Below are 20524 nucleotides of genomic sequence, written 5' to 3' on the forward strand. Positions count from 1 at the left end.
CTTTCACGAGCACGAAAAAAAAATGTGCTGAAGGTTGAAATGCAAGATAAGCTTGTTTTAAAAGAGCAAGCTTTTTTTTTAAAAAAAAAGACAACAAAAAAGTAGATTTAGTTTCGCAGTGCCTCACTTCCTTTCCAAGTCGGAGACGCAGGCTGCCTGTCTGCTGCGTGATTCAGCCTCTTCTGTTTAAGACAACATGCCCTTCACCTAGCACGGCTGCTGCCTGTTGATGGTGCACACAGGCACGGGCCCTGCTATCCTCTCTGACTAGGCTTCTCCTCCCCTCTCTTCTGAAAGCAGGAGTCTGGCTGTTTTTGTGGGAATAATCCCAGAGCTAACAGTGGCTCCCAGTCACAAGACAACATCTGTCCTTGACAACAGCACAACAACAACAAAACGGCAACACTCCAGAAATACATGCCACTGAGGCTCTGGAGCACACTTCCAATGAGCCACTCGCTGGAACAGAGCTTGTTGCTGCTTCCTGGAAAAGAAGCACGACCCAAAGAAATGCCACTCTCTTTCAGTCCTTCTCAAGAGCCTATCCCAGTGCCCTCCACCACGCACCTGCTGTGGAGAGTGTTGAAGGGTGAGCATTGCAGTGTGCTCTACTGCAACCACTGCCATGCCCAGCCTGTCCTTCAGCTCACGGCTGCGTCACGGCTTGACCAGCAGCTGGAAAGATGCAACACAGCCTAAGTGTGCAACGTACAAAACAGCCGTCACTCGAGAAGTAACCGCAAGGAGCCTGTGACTTTCACTTTTCTGCATTAGGCTGCTTCTTCTACAGTGTGTTCAGATATTTTTGTACTCGGACTGATGCTTGCTGACTGTTTCCCAGAGGGACATTGGTCCAAAAAGTGCAGAATCTGGCCCGTGAAGCAGTGAACAGGTCTACAAGGCTGCAATAAAGAGGAGGCCCTTCAGTAGTTAGAGCAGCGTGGCTGGGATTGCTCGTCCTTACTCCCACAACCCCTCTGGGTTCTCGGTATTAAAGTCACTTCCTTGTAGTTTATATTTCTGTGCTCTGGTGTGTGTCACTGTTCCTTGTGAAGACATCTGCTGGATTGATTTATAAGTGAGGATTTTGATCACTTGTGTACCTTGTTGTCTTCTCTATGTAAGTAAAAAGGTTCAGTTCCTCCAGCCTGTCAGTGTAGGACATTGCTTGAAGCCTCGGAATGTGGGGAATGCCCAACACTGATTATGTGTAATTATGTGTTTAATGCTGAACTGACGAGTTTTTGACACAGCTTGGAAGAGAGGAGATACACGCACGTGCCAGGTCGAGTCACTCTTACAGTCACAAAGTTGTTTTTGTTGGGTGAAAAAAGCCGAGCATGACGCAGTGGCTTCTAATCTAAAAACGCATATATAACGCCAACATCACAATGTCATGTCTCACCACACTGCCGTGAGAACTGACACGGGGCTGTGGGCATGACACATTGGTTGAGGTCCAAGCTAAAAGTGTTCAGGCTTTTCACAAATTTCCTTGGGCTGTTTCCGAGGACACACATAAGCCACTGAAACCAGGCCTGTGTGTGTCTGTGTACCGGGATGACTAGCACTCTGCTTGAGATATAGTTGAGTGAAGGTGGGATGTTTAGGCCTCAAGCTTGTAAAATCCTGTACAGTTTTTTTCTTGGCTGTGATGAATGTGATTATGCTAGATGCTGAACAGTGCAGAGATGTTGACTCAGCTTGGTATAGTGTCGACTGACAAGCACATACTCAGGAGTTTTCACTTTCTTGAATTTGGGATTCATCGATTTCTTTCGTAAAGGTATTCTGCAGCTTCTTCAATGCTATTACTTTATTTTGAGTTCAACATAATATTTTGTTGCATTGAGAGCATAGTATGGCCGCTATACATCTATTTACATGAAATTGGTGAAATCCCAAATATGCAGATGTGCCAAGGTTCAACTATATTCATCAATGAATTTTAATGACAAATCCTACAACTACAACTGTGATTGATCCCAGAACTGTTTTCTTCTGACACAGACAAGGACATAAGAAGTCTTTCCCATTACACTGCCACAGAAAATGCTTTTGAAAAATTGACAGATAATACTTTGAGTAGAAACTTCTCTACAGAAAAAAGGAGTGAATTACTTTGATAGAGTAAGACCATTTATGAACTGGCTGCACTGCATTCGTGCTGATGGGATTCCTGAGAGGCAGCGGGAAGTCCTGTCTGTCTGGCGTCAGTCTGTGCAATACCAGACTCTTGTGTGCATCATTCCCCTTCAGCAGCACAGATGTTATACCTCTGATATGCACAATTAAAAAGCCAATGTGAAACAACGCTTTCTTAATGGCTACATCAGATGCAGCGATTTCATTACCAAAGGTCAGCACTACCTAGAATTTTAAGCTACATGTTCAAAACACGCTGTTGTCTTGCAAACAGTAGACAAGCTGCATAGAAAATGATCAAGTAAATGGGAAGAGTGCTTTTCTCCATGGGATCCAATACCAGTATCAGTTGCTGTTAAGGGATTCCTTCTTTCTTAAGCCAGGACAAGTTTATGGGTTCAAAATGGCCTCCGATTCTGACTCCACTGTCCTGCATGTAACAGACTATTATTTTAGACAGAAATATAGAAAGGTTGTTTTATAAGAGCGCAACACCCAGCTGCTGCAGAAGGTTTTAGCAATGTATTCTTGCGTCTCTGAAAATAGCAGGAAAGACAGTACAAATAAGTATTAACTGTGTCTTTTTTTACCCATATGTCTTTTGTACGGGCAAGAGAGAACTGAAGACGCAATTGAACATTTTTGTTAAAATCCGCCACACACATGCTCGCAGTGAGCTCTCCTTTTTACAGCAACTTCGGTATCCTTAAATATTTGTGAGCAAGAAAAATAATCCTAATCACTCACTGCCTTTACAACGTCTATGTAAAAAAGATCTGCTTGCCTGTTTTTCCTTAGTGAACAGCGTTCTCACGCAGATTTCATGCCTCTGCGAGACATACCTGTCAGCCCAAAGCTGTAAGCTGTTTTCTACGTCTCATTCTTTCATATTAGAATGCAGATTGTTTACATTCCAGTTCGTCTGCATTCCTGCCTTTTAACGTTTTTTCTTCCATCTGCTGTAAACTTGATCATTTTCTGTCTATAATTTTCCAAATGTTGTGCGAATGAAGAAGTTCATGTCCAAAGTACCGGAACAAGACGTTCTGGTAAATGCAGACTGGCATTCTGCAGTCACTGCAAGGAAACAAGACTCCATCCGCAACGCACAGGAGACTGAACCATTTCAGGGTTTTCAAGCTACAGGATATGAGCTGATATAAAATGTGTTTTTTTAGCAAAAGCTGATTTCGTTTTAACTTATTACAACATATACAATTTTAGGTGATAACCTTGAAGCACAGAGCCCTGCGTGCAGACATTCAGGAGTGTGTAGCTTAGAAATTCTGGCACGGTCCAAACTGCTATACATCCTTCCTGAGTGGGCCTTCATTTTTGGTGGGACACCAGTGTGGCTGTGCTGTTCGTGGGTTGAATAGGCTTTGCCACAGTTCATGACAGTGTCACAGCTCCAAGTAACTAAAGTAACTAACTCAGACAGATACCAAAGAATAAATCCGCTTGACACCATCACTATTCTAACAAAAGAGTCTGATGTAGAACATGAAGCTTATTAACACTCCTTAAACATAGGAGAAAGCTAATTTTTAAAGCCTCAGGTAAAATTCTCCCTCCCTACAAAATTCAGCTAACCCTCCTCTGTAATATTTCCTTGTTGTCAGACCTTTGGTGCCTCTGCCTTTCATAACCCATGAAACATGCAACTACTGAACATTCAGAAAATTAGAATCACATTTTGTGTTAAGAGCAAAAAGCTTTGAAATTCACCTTATTGTCATTGTTAAGTTACGACACACATTCTGGATAGAAAAAGCACATAACGCAAACCAGGCTTTTACATTCAGATCAAGTTTGACTCCAGTCCTAATTCATGCCTGATTCTGTGTTTTAAGGCGGATATGCAATTTTAAGATACAACAAATCGATCTTTCGGCAAATGAGATTAAGCAAGAGACCGCGAAGCCCCTTTGTAGACTCATGCTTAATCTGGAAAAAAAGAGGCCAATCAAGGGAAAATGATCTCAACAGTGGAGCAATTACCAGTCTGAGCTACCGCTCCAGCAGCTCCAACTAGACATCGCTTTAGCATCTGTGGGAATCAATCAAAGCTTTGCAAATTTATGAGCAAATGTATCTCATTAAAATGCCCTTGCTTTATGACACATAGGGGTGAAATGACAATAAAGAGGTTTGTGCTGAAAAGTAAAAATTAGGGATTTTCTTTGTATCAGACTGCAAAAGTGGGTTATAAGACCTATAGCCCTCATTTCAGACAGACATGAGCCCTTCACAGACAGACTGGGCAGCTTAAATATTTATATACTACACACTACCTGCAAACATACACTATACCTCCTCATGATGCATTGTACTCATTTAAAATAAATAAGCCTGTCACACACCAATGACAAAAAAGACAGCCAGCTGGATTTCCTGCATATTCACCTATCTGGTTAAAAATACCAAAATTTGACACTTCTTTGACAGAAAGACACAAACTGCAACACACGAGTTTCTAATCTGGGGACTGTAGACAAGGCTCTGGTCTATCTCTGGACTTCAGACATGGGCCTGACCCTCCAGCCCAGTTTAAAAAGTGGTTTCAGAGAAGTGGCTTCTCACTCTTTCTCCCAACAGACGCAAGAGGTTCCTCATGGGCGGTGTTGATTTTACGACAGGCCTCCCCCTAGGTTCAGAATCTCAAGCAGACAGAACAGCACTTTGAAGGACAAGGAAGGGCCGAGCAGGCGAGTGACTCCGAGACTGCCTCAGTCTGGGAGCGAGCTACACGCATCACCGGCAGGGAGGACACATGGTAGTCCTTCTGTGAGTTCTGTTGCGCAAGAGATATTTGAATTCAATTTAAAAGCTTATTATGGGACACGTTTGCATCTGTATTGTGGGCTGACAGGTTCAGTTTCTATTTTGTGCTAAAGGGGAGCACAGGCCTCCATCACAAACAACTTAGCCTCCGTTTCTCAAAAAAGCTCCTCCAGCTTCACCATCCTCCCTGCTCTTAGCTGAAAACAGCTGTCTGGGAATGTGGGCCAGCAGTGCAGGAGGTGTCAGGGGGCCTCCTCTCCTGACAGTTGCTTCACAAGGCAGTGCGAACCATGTTTCAGCAAACACAGCCACATCTATTAGGAAAAAGAAAATGATTGAAATACAGACTTATACAGAAGTAAATAAAGATCAGATTGGAAGAAAATAGAGCAAAGAGAATCCCTGGCATCCCAGCTTTTTATTGTGTCAATACTTCCTTTTTACATCTCACACTTTATCTGTACTGAAAGGACGGTGCTGTATGTAGGTTAACTTGTTCATTTCCTGCGTGCACCTCGACTTCTCACCACGCAGGACACTTACATTGAGTCGGTGCAGTGCTGTGCGTTAATCACACCCATCTGCTGGCTACTGTACAGCTGCTAGGTCGGAGACGAATGTGTGCTTTTATCAAGATAGGAAGCATTCAGCAGGAGCCTACTTTTTGAGATGGTGACTCAAAACACTCATGCAAACCCTTTGCACTGAAACAACAAGGCAACACTGGGACAAGCACAAACAAGCACAGCTTTCCAGCTACGACCCACAGGATGTAACCTAAATGTTTCAGAAAACACACAATGATGCACAACTTAGAAAGCTATGTTATCCACTCAGACACCTTGGCGACCACTTCGCTGTACATTGCCAGTTGTCCCAAAATCAATCTTCATTCCACAATTCCTGCCCAGCTCACAACTAATGCAGTTTCTTGGCACATACCCTCGATGCCCCTCCACTGCTATTTCTTCTGCTTAGATTCTTGTCAGTGTGCGGAATGAAAAATGTATTAAAAATTGCCTTCATAAAAAGCTTCTCGAAGGTGTATTGTTGACATCACCAAAGGCTCTTCTGAGGAAAACATGCACTTTAGATTTGCAACAAACTACAGAGTTCCGACCTTAAGGTTGAGGGATTAGATATAGGGACAGCGGCTTTTTTTCAGAATGGATGGTGAGAAAACAAAGCAGAAAGCACAAGTGGGAACTACGTGGAAGTGTATATATAATTAAGAACAGGAGGCACTTCTTTACGCAAAGAGTGGTGGGAGTGTGAAACAGACCACCCAGCGTCTTGTTGAAACCACTACTCTGGCTACTATCAAAACTGTCTGTGTAAGATCCTGGGATCAATTAGCTACCAAACACCAAAACGGGTCAGATGTGCTGGATGGTGTGCTCACATTGGTAATGTTCCGTGTGTCCCTGTAAAGTGCAGTGTCCTGACAGGACAGTCTGTGGGCCTCCGCTGCTGCTGCCTCCTGATCTCCAGCACACCCAGCAGTGAAGAAGACAGACGGTGTTAGCCGTGCTGCAGAGGCAGAAATCGAAGGGGAGGGGCAGCTCTCAGGCCTGGGATCCCCTGAGGGCTGTTTTCTTTCACTGGGAGGTTTTGTTTTCCTCTCCTCTGTGCCCACATGGTCAGCTGTCATTATACTGTCAACTGCAACTCAGATCTGTAAAGCACTGTATTGTGGCCAAGTATTGTGAAGGGCGCTATACCAAAAAATAACTGATTAACCGATTGATTGAAGTGCACATTACCTGTCCCAGGAGTCCCCTTGCGCTTAACCGGAGCCTCACCCAGACTAACAGGCTGCTCAGATCAATCTTTACTGAAGTGGCGCGATTTCAAGTTTTCTAGGCACCCCAAAATCTCTGACCGTTTCAGAGCAAAAAAGTTAAAAGAGGTCCGAGTAAGCCAGTCAATGTTTACACGAGCTCAGCCGGAAGGCCGGCCACAATGCCCGCAGGCCAAGGACCCCTGACCTGCTGCAGGGTCAGGAAGCACAGACCCCTGTTCCTCTGTGCCTTCGGACAGGAAAACACTGGCACACGCCTGGCAGTAAGCTGCTTTTTGGGAATGATAGGGAAATAAATTAAAGAATTAAGCAATGGAAAATGCAAGCAGACAGAAATTAAACCATTACGTACCTCTTCAATCTATCAAACTACAATGCAGTAAGAGAGAGAGTACATAACCAGCGCACTGATGTGAGTGTCTGCTTCTGCAGAGAGGTATAGAATAGTATCTCTGTGTATCACACCTGTCTGTTAAGGCAGGCAAATTAAACAAACTCCCACCCAGCTATTACAAAAAAATCTGTTTCACCTGTTTCACTGACATGGAACAGCTTTTATATGTCTGGCAGCTGAGCAAATACTTCCCAACACTGACCTTATCTCTCAACCCTTTTCTACTTTAAATAAACTACTCCATTAGCGGTAGCAATCCTGGGTAAACTCAAAGACAGATCTATTACCATCACTAACAGATACGTCTTTTGTTTCGCCATAACCCTGAAAAATAAATCTACACCCCAGAGTGTGTAAACTCCCACCCACCCCGGAAATTAATCACTTCCCAAAACAATTTAAATGTGAAATGGATGACTTTTTAAGGTGTTCTTCTGCCAGACCTCTCCACCCTGAGAGAAGCTTGGGAAATTCGACACTAAGTTCATTACCACAGAAACCCATCATACAAATTTGTTTCAAACGTCCGTAAACTTGTAAACTTCATGTCTGAAGTCGACGGTGATGACTTCAATTCTGCATGGACCACTCCGTGTTCCGCACGGTTCACTCTGTATACCTTGCTCAGTGAGCCAAACAAAGATAAGGCGTATACACCTTTTTTCCACACTTTCCCATGTACGAGCGGCATATCCATCAGAGGTACCTTCTAGCCAAAATAAGCCCAGCGTCTTTGTAAAAAAAAAAAAGAGTTGTAAATGTCAAGCCAGTATACAGTTACAACCACAAGATGCCAAGTTCAAGAATAAGGTGGGGACACTAAAAACGTCCCCCCTCTGTCACTGGCACCGACTTCAATAAAAGCCCGTCAACGTTTCGGACCGTTGAACGCATTGCACTGTTTGGCAGACTCGAAATGAGGTCACGCACGCTTGATCACGACAGCGTACGTGTATTAATTACATGATTTACTTTCCGGCAGGTAAAGGAGAGTTGGGGAAGGGGTCGCCGGGCCCGCTTTCCAAAGGGAGGGACAGCTCGGAGCGCCCTGGAGAAGCGCTGCGCAGGTCCCAGCTCGCCGGGGAGGACAGCAACACGTTGGCACACGCCGCGGTGCCCGTCCTAAAAATAAACCGCCTGCTACGCGACTTTTCTATAACCGTGCATTTTCAGGAGGGCCCCGGAGGACAGGCTGTGAAAGCAACAGGGCACGGAATATGGTCTCCTCACGACTTCGCGACTCGGGCAGTGGAAAACACGAGGTGGAGGTGGTGGTGGTGGTGGTGGGGGGGACAGGCGGGGCGGACGTTTGGGAGAGCAAGTGCAAACCCCTGTCCAGCTCACTGCGCCGGGCTGCTCGCCCGCTGACGTGCAAAGCAGTGTACCTGACCCTTCGCCAAATGCCAGCAATCGCTCACGTACGAATGCAAGTTCCGTCACTTACCCCATAAGCCAATCCATGACTGCTGGAGAGATAAATCCACTGCAAGCTGGAGGCGCCCCCCTGCTTATCAGTATCCCAACCCCAGTCCCGCTTGTTATTCAACTTCTTTCTCCGGGTGCCGGCTGTGTGGCTCCAGTGTCAGCTCGCTCTGCAGCGCCCGACGGCGAGGTGTGGGGTCGCCGACAACAAGAGCATGAACCGTGTCAGCGGAACCGGCGCTGCACCCGAGGCGGGCGAAGGGAGATCTGCATGGACTTCAGAGGTTAAGACGGTGGTGCTCCGATTGTACCCTGTTGCCCTGCTCTGAAGGGTAGGCGTTCAGCCCCGGCTTGTCGCGGCTCCCTCTCTGCGGATCTCAGGACCAGCAGATGCAAGTCCCGGGTACCGCTGATTTGTCCTCGGTCAAGAACCCTGTGCCCAGATCTTCAGCCGCTACCGCTGTTAACGTTCTGGCTCCTGCATCACAGGAAATCCGGAAGTAAACATAGATCCACCCCCCCCTCCTTCGCCTTATTGCCCGGGACGTCTTCCGTCCCCGGCACAGGCGACCGAGTCCCGCGCAGGCTTCTGGGACTTGTAGTTTTTATTTCCAACGCGTTGAAGTCTCGGGGTTGCGAGACTTGCGAGATTTGACCACATCTAGAATAGAAATAGAAAATTCACTGTGAATATTTATAGGGATGAAAAAGTAATCTTAATTTTTTTAAGGAACTTTATTTTTCATCAAGGAGTATTATCATTCATTAATTCTTTATTTTTTTTGTATTATACCTTTAAGAGAAATTGCAAGAATTCGGGTAAAGATAACATGATGCATTATAAGTAGAATTTAAAACAATATGATTCATTGTTTTATGATTCCTAAAATACCCAAAACAGCTCTTACCCACGACACATCAAGGTGTATTAGAAACATATACTGTATGTATAATGATCTGATAATAAAGATGATAACCCTATGTCCTATAAATAGAGGTTAAAGGTGATCCAAATGGCTATAGGGAGGGTACATAAAGAGGTTTAACACCACTATAGATGGAAAGTAGCAACATCTGGTAAGAAATACGCACATGAACAGCAGAAGGCCAGGAGAGATAACGCAGATTGTCTATGGTGTCTGTTCACATAAACAAAACCGATACTGCGGTTTCTTTGAAGAAACAGCTGGATCAGATTATTGGATCAATTAACTACTAACTATCAAATGGCCAGTCTTATTTTCTTGTGGCAATGATAGGAGGAATTGTTGTTGACTCAGGATGGACACCGGCAGTATGTCACAGAGTGGCAGAGAATCTTTCAAAGTATAGTGAAAGCTGTTTAATTAGATTCGTTAGAGGTCTGTTAAACCTGAATAATGACTTGATTTGACCACATCTAGAACACAATGTGCTGGTCCATTCACATAATTTTCAAAAACGATATAGCAGGATACCAGAGTCACCACCTACAAACACTCACAAAATCTGCTAAAATGTTAACCGAGATTTAAATCATGTTACAAACGCCACAAACTGATGTGTGAATAGTTCATGCGAGAGATTTTACCTGTCGTTTAAGACACGAGGGGCTGGACCACATTTATGGCCAAATGGTGAAATTTAGAGATAATTTCAGCGCCACCTTTCGCTTTACAAAAAAAGTTCCCGGGGAAGTCAGCCTGTCCGTATACAGCCGATGTGAAATGAATGCCTGCCACCTTCTGGGGAACTGGGGGATACGCAGCAATCGATTCGACCACGTTTCTGATTTAACGTTTATGACCGACATCTTTATATGCGCCTGCTATTAACGTACTTGCGTCTCTGTCAGACGTGCTGTAGCGCTTACAGTATATCAGTGGAAAAATCAAGCTTTGTGGTTATTTGACTGCAGAAAGAATAGAATAACAGTAAAAAGGTAAATTGATAAATACACAATACTATTTCCAAATCATGATCATCCCGGGAATGGCAGCTGCGGGTGAAAGGTTTGTTTATCAAGCATTAAGGTTGTAAAATTAAAACAGGACAACATATGCGCCAAGCAGAGTTACATCATCAGTTTATTCTCTTCTTGTCAGCCAAAGCGTCCGCGGACTGGAGGGTCTGAACAGCCTCTTGTCTGTGCGAACGAGCAAGGTGTGTGAATAAACAGGACCAAGGTCCTACCGTGGGTAAATTAAAACAAGGGTAAAAAAATATAAAACATACAAATGCACAAAGTTTCAGAGATGTTCCTTTAGTTTAGCTAATTTAATTGAGTCCAGTGATATTTAAGCAACAACTTCCGCTTCACAAACCATACCCAGCTTGCGTGCTGACGTGTTTTGGTTAAGAGACAAAGTAAAAACTTCACCCGTCTGAAAGTGTCCAGCTGAACAGGCGCCAGTTGTCAACTCTACGTTTACACTGGATAGGAACCAGGCGAATATGTTACCCTCAGCCCTGTTGAAATGGTGTAGCGTGACCTTGTCAGTGAAATAAAGAGTAATACACCGGTTATACATTTTTATATTGACAACTGAGGCTGAGGGGGATAGCTAACAGAGTGCATTTCCTGAAATGATGCAGGCAGATGCAGGCAGAAGGTGAAGATGTGCACATTGCACAGTGTGATATTGCACCTGTGAATGTCAGCAATGTTAACCTTAAAACCTGGACGAATCACAGTGGAACCTGAGAAGCATACACACCAGAGCAGGCTGCTCAGCCTGTTTGGCCCATTTGGCATCCTGTAGCTAACTGATCTGATGATCTCATCCAGCCTTTTCAGGGCATAAGCTTCAGGGTTGTGTAGCCTGCTCCAGGCTCTTTCAGCCCTTGGGTAAACAAAACCATGCCTCCCTCCTGTTCTCACTTTCAAATGCACGTCCCTGTCGTTCCCACTTGTGGTTTGTGAGGCATGGCTCGTTCTGAAGACGCTGAGGGGTAGAGCTGGTCTTGAGGGTTGATTTCACCATGATCTTTGTGGATTGTCAGTATTGGAGTCAGGGCCCCATGTAGTGTAGGCTCTCTTTTTCAGACTAGAACGGTTTACTGCCTTAAGCCTTGTCACAAAAGTACTGCCAGGAAATAATCTTATTTCTCATCAGCAATATGTTTTGTGTAACATTGTGCAAACAATTTTCTAAACGAGGCCTTACAAATATGTTATACTATTTTAAAGTAACATCCTTCAACTTCAAGTCTTTACTGTTTCTATACATCTTCTTTCCGATTAGTTTTGTGTCCATGTTAAGTTATTTGATATTTCCTATCTTTCCAATCCACTAGGCGTCACTATGGTCCTCAGTGGGAAACAGTTTTTGTTATTCCAAAAAGTAATTTACATCCAGGGTGGACAGTGTGTTCGCAATTACCATTATGCATCTCTCTCAATAACGCATTAATGATCAGATTGAAAAGAAAGGAGAGAGTGTAATGTGAGAGACACATACATCTATTTAGAGGGATTTTGTAAAGCCTTTTAGATAAAAAAAACCTCCTCTAACCTGCCAGGTCCATGAGCCACACCAGAGCCAGTATGTCTTTGGACTGTAGTGGAAACCAGCGCATCTAGAGGAAACCCACACGAGCACAGGGAGAACTTACAGACTCCAGACAGACAGCACCCTACAGTACGTCTGTAATTGAACCCGGGTCCCCAGCACTGTAAGGCACCAATGCCAACCACTGTGCCACCATGCCACCAATCTTAGCTCTTTTTTTGCGTAAATTCACCATCTGTTCACGTACAGTAACTGGACCTTTCCCAGATCTGAAGGAGGGTGTGACTGGGAGATCTGCAAATCCTTCTGGACTGTGAGTGCAGGAGTAATCTCAAACCCTTAGGCAGGTGTGTCCAGTCCTGTTGCCTGACAGCCTCAATCCAGATACCCTCAAATGTCACCCTAAATATCCTTTTATAATGAGAGAATGGTTAGGAACACTTTTTTAAGCAAATTATCTATTAGCTAAGTAAGGTTGTAATAATGGATCACTTATCATGGAGAACTGGTATTGAGTAATATTCTGATTTGTGTTCCAAATCATCTCAATTAATGACTTAATTGAACACACCACCTGTTTATGTTTAACTGTTTAATGAATTGTTTCTTAATTAAATGATTTAATAGTTAAATTGTTCCAGGCCTTTTAAGATTGTTTTACTTCTGAAACCTGCTGGGCTGGGGTTGGACGGTCCATGCTGTGGACCAGAGTTAGAGACTCCTGATCAGGGAAGATGTTTTTGTCCAACTCTCTCCCATGCTGCTATTTGACACATTAACATCCCTGGGCTGGACAAAGTCATTTTAAATGGGTGAGGCCTGTTGCATCTTTAAAATCTATTGTTTGCATAGTTCACTTGTGATAATCTTTCAGGCTTGCAGAGCAGAATCAGTCCTTGAAAGGATAAATCTCTTGATAATTCTTCGGTGTTGTTACTCCTAGTGAACTCTTAGTTAAGCGTTTTAGTCACAGTGAATTTGGCTTAGCCTGCTGGGGCTGAGAGACAAGCTCCTGGCCACAGGATGAGGCAGCAGGGCCCCTCTGGAGTGAGGAGTGACCAAGGGACAAGGGATACACTACACGTGTGGGAGAGAAGTCCCTTATATATTGTATTCATAGTTTTGTTCTGTCAGGAAATAAGGTCAGGAATGTTTACAAAGTACTGACAGCTGAAGCTGCTTGAGCTTCTCTGAGGTAGAGCGTATTCATATACTGTAGATCTCTTGAAAGATAGAGCTCTTGTCCATGGCAGTGCCCTGTGCCCTGTAAATACTCACTGATTTAAAGATGAACAAAAACAAAGCAATGGAAAACTAGTTTGTCAGTGTCTTTCACTTGTGCCCTTATAAAGTCTTATTCCCCAAAAAGTGCTGATGTTTCCAGTTAATACTTACTTGACTTTAAACGACGACATCTCGAATGTTGTATTAACGGGGCGGTTTGAGGTGTTGGGTTTCTCTCAAGAGCTCAGTCCGGGCATCAGGGCTGGTGCCTCCGAGATGACCGCAGAGACATGCAGCACCGTCCCGTTCCTATCCCTTGCCAGGGCAGACAAGGTCGTTTCCTGTTATTGATACACGGCCCCCAATCAATACGGACACATCCGCAGAGCCAGCACTTTACAGCAGCTCAGCTCGTTCTAAACGATGAGCTCACTGCTGAGGGACCTGTCCCATTCACAACTACAGCCTGTCTCTCTCAATGGGCTCCGCAGTTATCAGCTCCTGCTGGATAGACAGTTCCAGTGTGCTTTTGTTGTCCTCTAATCCGAGTCATTTTATACTATATACTTCTCCGTTTCCTTTCAAATATTGGATCTGTTCTCTCTTTAGTTATTATCATTCGGGCGAGAAAGGCATTGAGCAATTTCTAATGGTGTAAAATGTGAATTAAAAAGACAACTAAATTCTTAAGCAAAATATAGCAGCAATGTGAAACCAGAAAAGTGGTCATGAAAGCTAAATTACTCTAGCCATGGGTCATTCTTTCTGTACTTTAAATTTGACCAAACACAAGGTTGTCTCTAAAACAAGGTAGATCTCTTGTCCATGGCCGAGCCCTATAAATACTCACTGAGTTAAAGATTATCGAAAACATAGCAATAGAAAAGTAGTTTGTCAATTGTCTCATTCATCGCATATTCAATGTGGCCTCAGTTTCACTGAATATCTTCACATCTAAACTTTGCATCAGGACATTTGCTCTTTTTTTGCCATCAGAGTTATGTATTTTGTTCAAGACAGTACAAACAAAAAGGCATTGTATGCATTGAATACACACATACATTAGTGTTAATAAAAGTATAAAAATCATATATTCAGTATGAATATTACACTTATTAGCTCTCTCTTTAAAAGTATAGTACTATATTATTACATTAGTACAATAACATAACAGTATTTTCCATTTTACAGGATGATCCCTCTACTGGACCCTTTTTCCAGACACACTTGTCATTTCATGCACTGACCACCTGTCCCACACCTGTCCCACACCTGGCACCTTCTGCTGCAAAAGAAGCTGCTGCATCACCTGCAAATACACATCCAGTATCTGCCAGAGGGCACCATGTTTGTCCAGCAATCTCAGTTATTGCCTTTCTTGCAGAAAGTGCCCTGCTGTTCACATCAGTGAAACAGGCTGAAGACATGTCAACCGTTTCAGGAAACATTTTAGGATCAATGATCTCTCATAGCCACAAATTCCCAGTTTTAGTTCAACTCACAAATACATTGACCTTTCTATCTGTTACCACTTAGAGAGTTTACAGCAAGACAGCTGGGATCATATCTTCTCCCTTCTCGCATGGATCGGTTCACTTCTATCTAGAAGCTCTCCACTGATTTACAACTGCAGCTCCGCACACCTCTCCCCCAGATCTGCCTCTGTCCGGACTGTGCCCTTTCTCACACGGTCTTTATGTCCTCCATCGCTTCATGCTCTTGCCCCCTGTCTCTCATTCTGTCCACCAGTCCGTCGCAGGGCACACAGAGACACAAACACACACTCACCCCAGGGCCAGTTTCCCTAGAAGCCAATTAACCTGCCAGTTGACTGCATGGGGGAAACCGAACACCCAGAAGAAACCCACTGAAACACAGAGTGAAGATACGAGCCCCATGCAGACAGACCCCAGGACCTGAATGCGGGGCCCCAGCACTGCAAGGCAGCGATGCTAACCATTGCACCACTATGCCACCCTCTGTGAGTATTATAGTTTTTATAGTAATTAGGCTCTTCAATGATCATTATTTTAGTGTCTTTTTAATTTCACATATAGTGTGCTGCACAGAGACTGTGGCACAGGAGGCAGTCAGAATGAGGAATTGAATTTAGCAAAACTCACATTATTAATTCATAGCTGGCAGCAGCTGTTATTCATAAAACCATTAAGAGACATTAACATGGAGACAACTCTCATTTCTCATGCATGAATAATGAATGAAAAGTGGAAGTCACTCTCATGAAATCTTGTTTACTCTTCTGGAAAAATATATATCAAATTGAGGCCCAAAATCGATATACACATTATAGTCAAACTGTTCTGCAAACTCTAAAGTGTTAGACTGAGCTCCATCCCTGACACTCTGAGGCTGCTTACAGTATCCCAGTGTGCCATTTTCTGCATGGTCTGCTAATCCGAAATAATAGGATAGTGTTGACTTGAGGATTTTCTCTGGTTCTGCTCCAGGAGAACTAAACATTTTAGAAAAAGATGTTAAAGTGAAATTATTATTCCTGGGGCATTTCTGTATGCACACAGTGACAATGCCAATATTAAAAATCTGAAATGAAGTGCTCAAAACAAAGTCTCAATAGTATCGGACTAGTTAAAATGCAGTTGAAGGTCCTAATGCAGGATATTAGTGCGTCACAAATGAGGACCGTCTTTCTGTTTGCCCACTTCACACTGTTTCTGCCAGTCCCAGCAATCTTCCACAGGGGCCTCGGCCGGAGGACCAGTGGGGTTCTCGCTGGCTGGGACACGAAGGCACCTGGAGCTTTGCAAACCGATCAGAGAAGCAGAGAAGGTGCTGAGGGGTATCACTATGTAGCTGTGCATGCTCCAGGAGTGCTGCTCATGCACCAGATAGTGCAGAGGTAGGGGTTATTGGATACACGCTAGGAGGCATTTCACTGAAGTCATGCACTTCTTGAGTTTGGGTGACAAGGCATCAGCAAATCCCCTGCGGTTGTCAGCATTCTGCCCTGTACGATGTTTCTCTTGCCCTTGTCCGTCGCAGAGGACAGCTGATGTTTTTTTTCCTTTTGTGCACCACTTAAAAACAGCATGTGTGAAGCCGAAGGAATCGGGGTGTATGCGGGATCCTATGGGTGAAAATAAAAAAAAAGTACTGAAGGAGATAATAGTGTAACTGAAGAGTTAATATCACTTGAGAACTAACTAAATTCACTAGGGACAACAGCAGATAAGAATTGAAAGCTTTGTGAATGTTTGGGATACCTGGTGAGAAAGGTTTGTCTTAACCCACTCGGTTAATGTGCAGCCTTCAGGTCACAGGACGAGGAGGCTCGAACCCCATTCAGAGTGAGTGAACCCAGGGGCAGCTGTGAGGTGGAACTGGGACAGAGGAGGGAGGCTGGAGATGAGCGCAGAGGGAGGTGTCTAAGGTCAGTTAATGGAGCCAGTTAAGTAATGGGGCTGACTAGGTGCAGCTGTGGGAGGTGGATGTGCTGTTGTTGTTCCTCCTGAATTTCAGTTAATAACTTCCATTAGAAAACTAAAATTTTGGATGTTATATAGTCATTATATTCTAATATACTCCTATATGTTACTTGACAGTGTCCCATTTTCTGCTGTTCAAAAACATAATATAATGACTCATGAATAGTCACAACCTAGATATCTGAATCTTTGTTCCATGTGTGTCTCCTACCCATGTGTCTTTGTGGGTTCTGTATCTGAGATGAGTTAATGCAACATCAGTGAGCATATTGTGATACACATCTACACCCGTACAGTAAAACAAGACACTGCATCATTGCTCCGTTATAAATTGGCCATGATCCTCACTGAGCACACATAGGCTGTCCTCCATTAACCCCAGCAGAAATAAAGACAGAAAATTAGCACATGTATGGACTTCTGATACCACTTCGATTTTTGACCACCATTTTAAATATGGACAAAAGATATTTAAATTACTATTTTCTTCTATGATTAACCTAAAATACTAACTTCACATGCTTTTTCCTTTAAAAAAATCTCATTTGACAGCTTAAATGGGATTACAAAAAGTATTTTAAAATTTTCATGATTGTGATTAATACAGTGAACTGGATGGGTGCCTTAGTTTCACAGGTGACAGAAGAAGAAACGTTTGCAAGCTATGTATAGTTTTAGAATCGATAGTGTTAACATGCTAATGATTGGTATTACTGCTCTACCAATGTCTCCTTCTTAACAGTAGATGGCAGCATTTTATTCATGGTATTTTCTTCTTAAATGTGAGTGAAAGAGTTTGCAAAGCTGCTTGCCCCTACAGTTTATTCTGTCAGAGCCAGCAGCAGCAGTATACTAAAGTAGTTTATTTCATAGTAAAATCGTAATATAAAATGTAGTAGTACTTGTAATAGTAGTTGAACTATTGAGTAACAGAAATTAAAACAGTAGTACTTAATTCGTTTCTGAGTAGTACTATGCTATGACCATACATCTGCAGTCACTCAACAGCCACATTCAGTATTTTTTATTTATATTTCCCAGAGAGCAGGGAAGTGAGATTAAAGCGCATGGCCAGGGTTGTGTAAGGACAGTGAGACTTAATGGAAAAAAGGCAAGAAATCCTGTTTAGTTTGAGGTAGTTAGTCATTCACTCAAGTTTGTGGAAAAGAGTGGAACACGATGCTGACGTAACAGGCTTAACAGTTTCCATGTACAAGGTTTGGATTAGGTGCCAGGCCGACACATAGCATGTGCAGGTCTGGTAACAATCAGCTCTTTACTGCCTCACTCCACAGTCCCATGAGAGCACATTCACACACACACACATACACACGTAACACTCGGCTTCCCACAGCCCACCAACATTAGGAAGTAAAGAAACACTTAAAGAAGCTTTTTCCTGCCTGGCCCAGCTTTGCATCCAGTCTGGCATTTGGAATGGAAACAGGTGTTTGTTTGGCGTGGCGTGAAAGGCTCTTGTATTAGAATTAGCCCACCCAAAATTCAAGAAGGTTCTACTGATCCAAAGAAGATTGTGAACATACCAGCATTCTGCACAGGATCCAGCATCAGGTACAAAACAAGACACTACACACTGCCATGCTTATCGTGGATGTTCGAAGCTTGATGTTGTATCAGAACAAAAGAGTTTTGAGTTTTATCGAGGCTTTATTGACTAATGATAAAGAATCATTGCTTTCGCAATGCTCATAAATCCTGGTGTCAGTCCATCTGCTGACAATGACAGAGCTGCTGTCATATGGGCCATGTGCAAGTGCATTCTAGCTGTGTTTCTCCTGTTCTGTCTTGTGTGTTGCATCTCATTCTGCACAGCTCATATTCTCTTGCGTTCTCAGTGCATTCTCAGCACGTTTGAGGCCGTGAGCCCATCTGTATCTCAGGTGGACTTTCTGAGTGGCAAACATGTCCTTTGAAATTTTTGTAAGGTAGAACTGTTTGTGATGATTATCTTACCTCTTACAAGAGGTAAACAATTTGATACATAAAATATGTATAAAATATTGCTTATTGTTTTGCAATGCTTTATAGGTTTTTGGGAATATAATTTCCAGAGCCTTGCATACCTATTACTCTTTAGGAAATATGCTGTTATATGATGTATATATATGACTAAACATGACCCACTGGAGTCCAATATCTGTGACAATATGCTTTTTTAAAGTCTCGAAAACTGATAAATCATCGACCTTGAAGTACTTGAAAAATAGATGGTTGAGCCAATAATAAGATTATTCAGTTAACCGAGATCTTAATTGGAAAGAAAATTATAAAGAACACGAGCACGACTGTGTCAGAGAAATGGTTACATCCAGCTTCCAGGATTCGGAGTTTGGGTAGAGTGTTGGTGGCTGCACCTTAAAGCCCAAGTGATGTGATGTCTTTTTTTTAATTTTCAATTAAGTTTTCAATTAAGTACACATAAAATAGTAAACTCTTGCTAGTTGTTGTTCTCCTGTTGGACATGTTTTTAGCTCGTCTACATATATTAGCACAGCAGCAGATGTGACATAGTATGGAAAAAAATGTTTTCACTTTCAAAGATCTAAAAAGCTAAACACGCAGAGAATGCTTGCACTCCCTGCGCACACTTGAGTTACGGACGTCCTACTTGTAATCAAGCCCCAACAATTCTTACAGATTTACTCTGTCATCGAGAGCTGACAGTGATTACCACCAATATCCTAAAACTGGGCCAGCATGATCTTAACAGCCCTTTAAATTTCACCACTTAATAATCCGTGTATGATTTCTAATACCTGTTTAATCCTCAGAAACCTCATCTGCATTCCTTAAAGTTTTACCTCCAGTCTATGTTTCCATCTGCCCTTCCAGATTTCTAATAATCCCCACAATACTCTAAATGTTCCTTTTTGACTTTGTAACAGTGAGGGGGATCCATTCCAAATACCTCAGTACTGTAGAAAATGGGCAGCAAAAGAATGTTCAGAGTATGAAAAATCATTTAGGAAGTTGTCTTGCTTAGAATTAGGCAGAGAATGTCGCCCAGCCTCACCACAGGACACAGTGTGGTGTCTTCAGCTCTGTGTGCAATGAGCACTGTATGATGTACTGAAGGAGTTGCAGTATGCACAGCATATATAGGTCAGCTGTATTGCCAGAACTTTAAGAAGCATTATCTCAAAGAGGAAAAGCTGGATTAACAACAAGAACACACTGACCAGCCCCACCTGTGACGACAAGGTGACCCCTCACCAACCTCTTTATTCTTATGTCTGATATGCTTTGCTCATTACCAGTTACATTGGAGTTAACTGCTCTTTGTTTTTGTAACTATCACCTTATCCCAGTGCTAGATGTTACTGACAATTATTGCCATAATACTTCTTCTGCTGAAACAAGGGTGCGGTCAGTGACAGTACAATTATAAATCAGTCCCCACAATTATTGTTGTTAGAATTAACATCTCACTAACAAATCACGTTTCTAATCATAATTCACATTAATTGCCTTTCAGAACAGCTTTCTGTGTGTCTTCAAGCACTTCTATTTATAAACCTCAGCCTCAGAGTTTGATAGTTTTATAATTAATTGTGCCTTTTGATCAGAAAGAATCTGAAAGATTCTTTAGAAATGCGGTTCTTTTATAACTTGGTGGTGTAGAACCTAGCTGTATGATATTAACTTGTCTTGTGTCAAAGTGGCACTTTCCAGATGATGTTTAAAAAAGCCATTCAGTCACAAACAATAATATCTTAATGAGCTGTTGAAAAAAAAACAGCTGAGGAAATGGCATTATGTTGTAAAGCATCTGATTTTA

General features: G+C 42.9%; 1 protein-coding gene across 2 annotated transcripts in view; it reads right to left on the reverse strand.

Annotated features, from left to right (window-relative positions):
- The window catches only part of mob2a (MOB kinase activator 2a), a 90178-nt gene extending 81123 nt beyond the window's left edge, over positions 1–9055 (reverse strand). Inside the window, exon 1 of one of the 2 annotated variants that reach the window (XM_088934668.1) lies at positions 8569–9055. In XM_088934668.1, coding sequence (XP_088790794.1) covers positions 8569–8585 — 17 coding nt within the window. In that variant the 5' untranslated portion in view covers positions 8586–9055. The remainder of the gene's footprint in view (positions 1–8568) is intronic. The other variant, XM_088934666.1, reaches the window with a different exon arrangement.
- Between the last annotated feature and the right edge of the window lie 11469 nt (positions 9056–20524).

Source organism: Atractosteus spatula, chromosome 16 (genome assembly GCF_055471065.1).
Source record: "Atractosteus spatula isolate fAtrSpa1 chromosome 16, fAtrSpa1.hap1, whole genome shotgun sequence".
NCBI lineage: Eukaryota > Metazoa > Chordata > Actinopteri > Semionotiformes > Lepisosteidae > Atractosteus > Atractosteus spatula.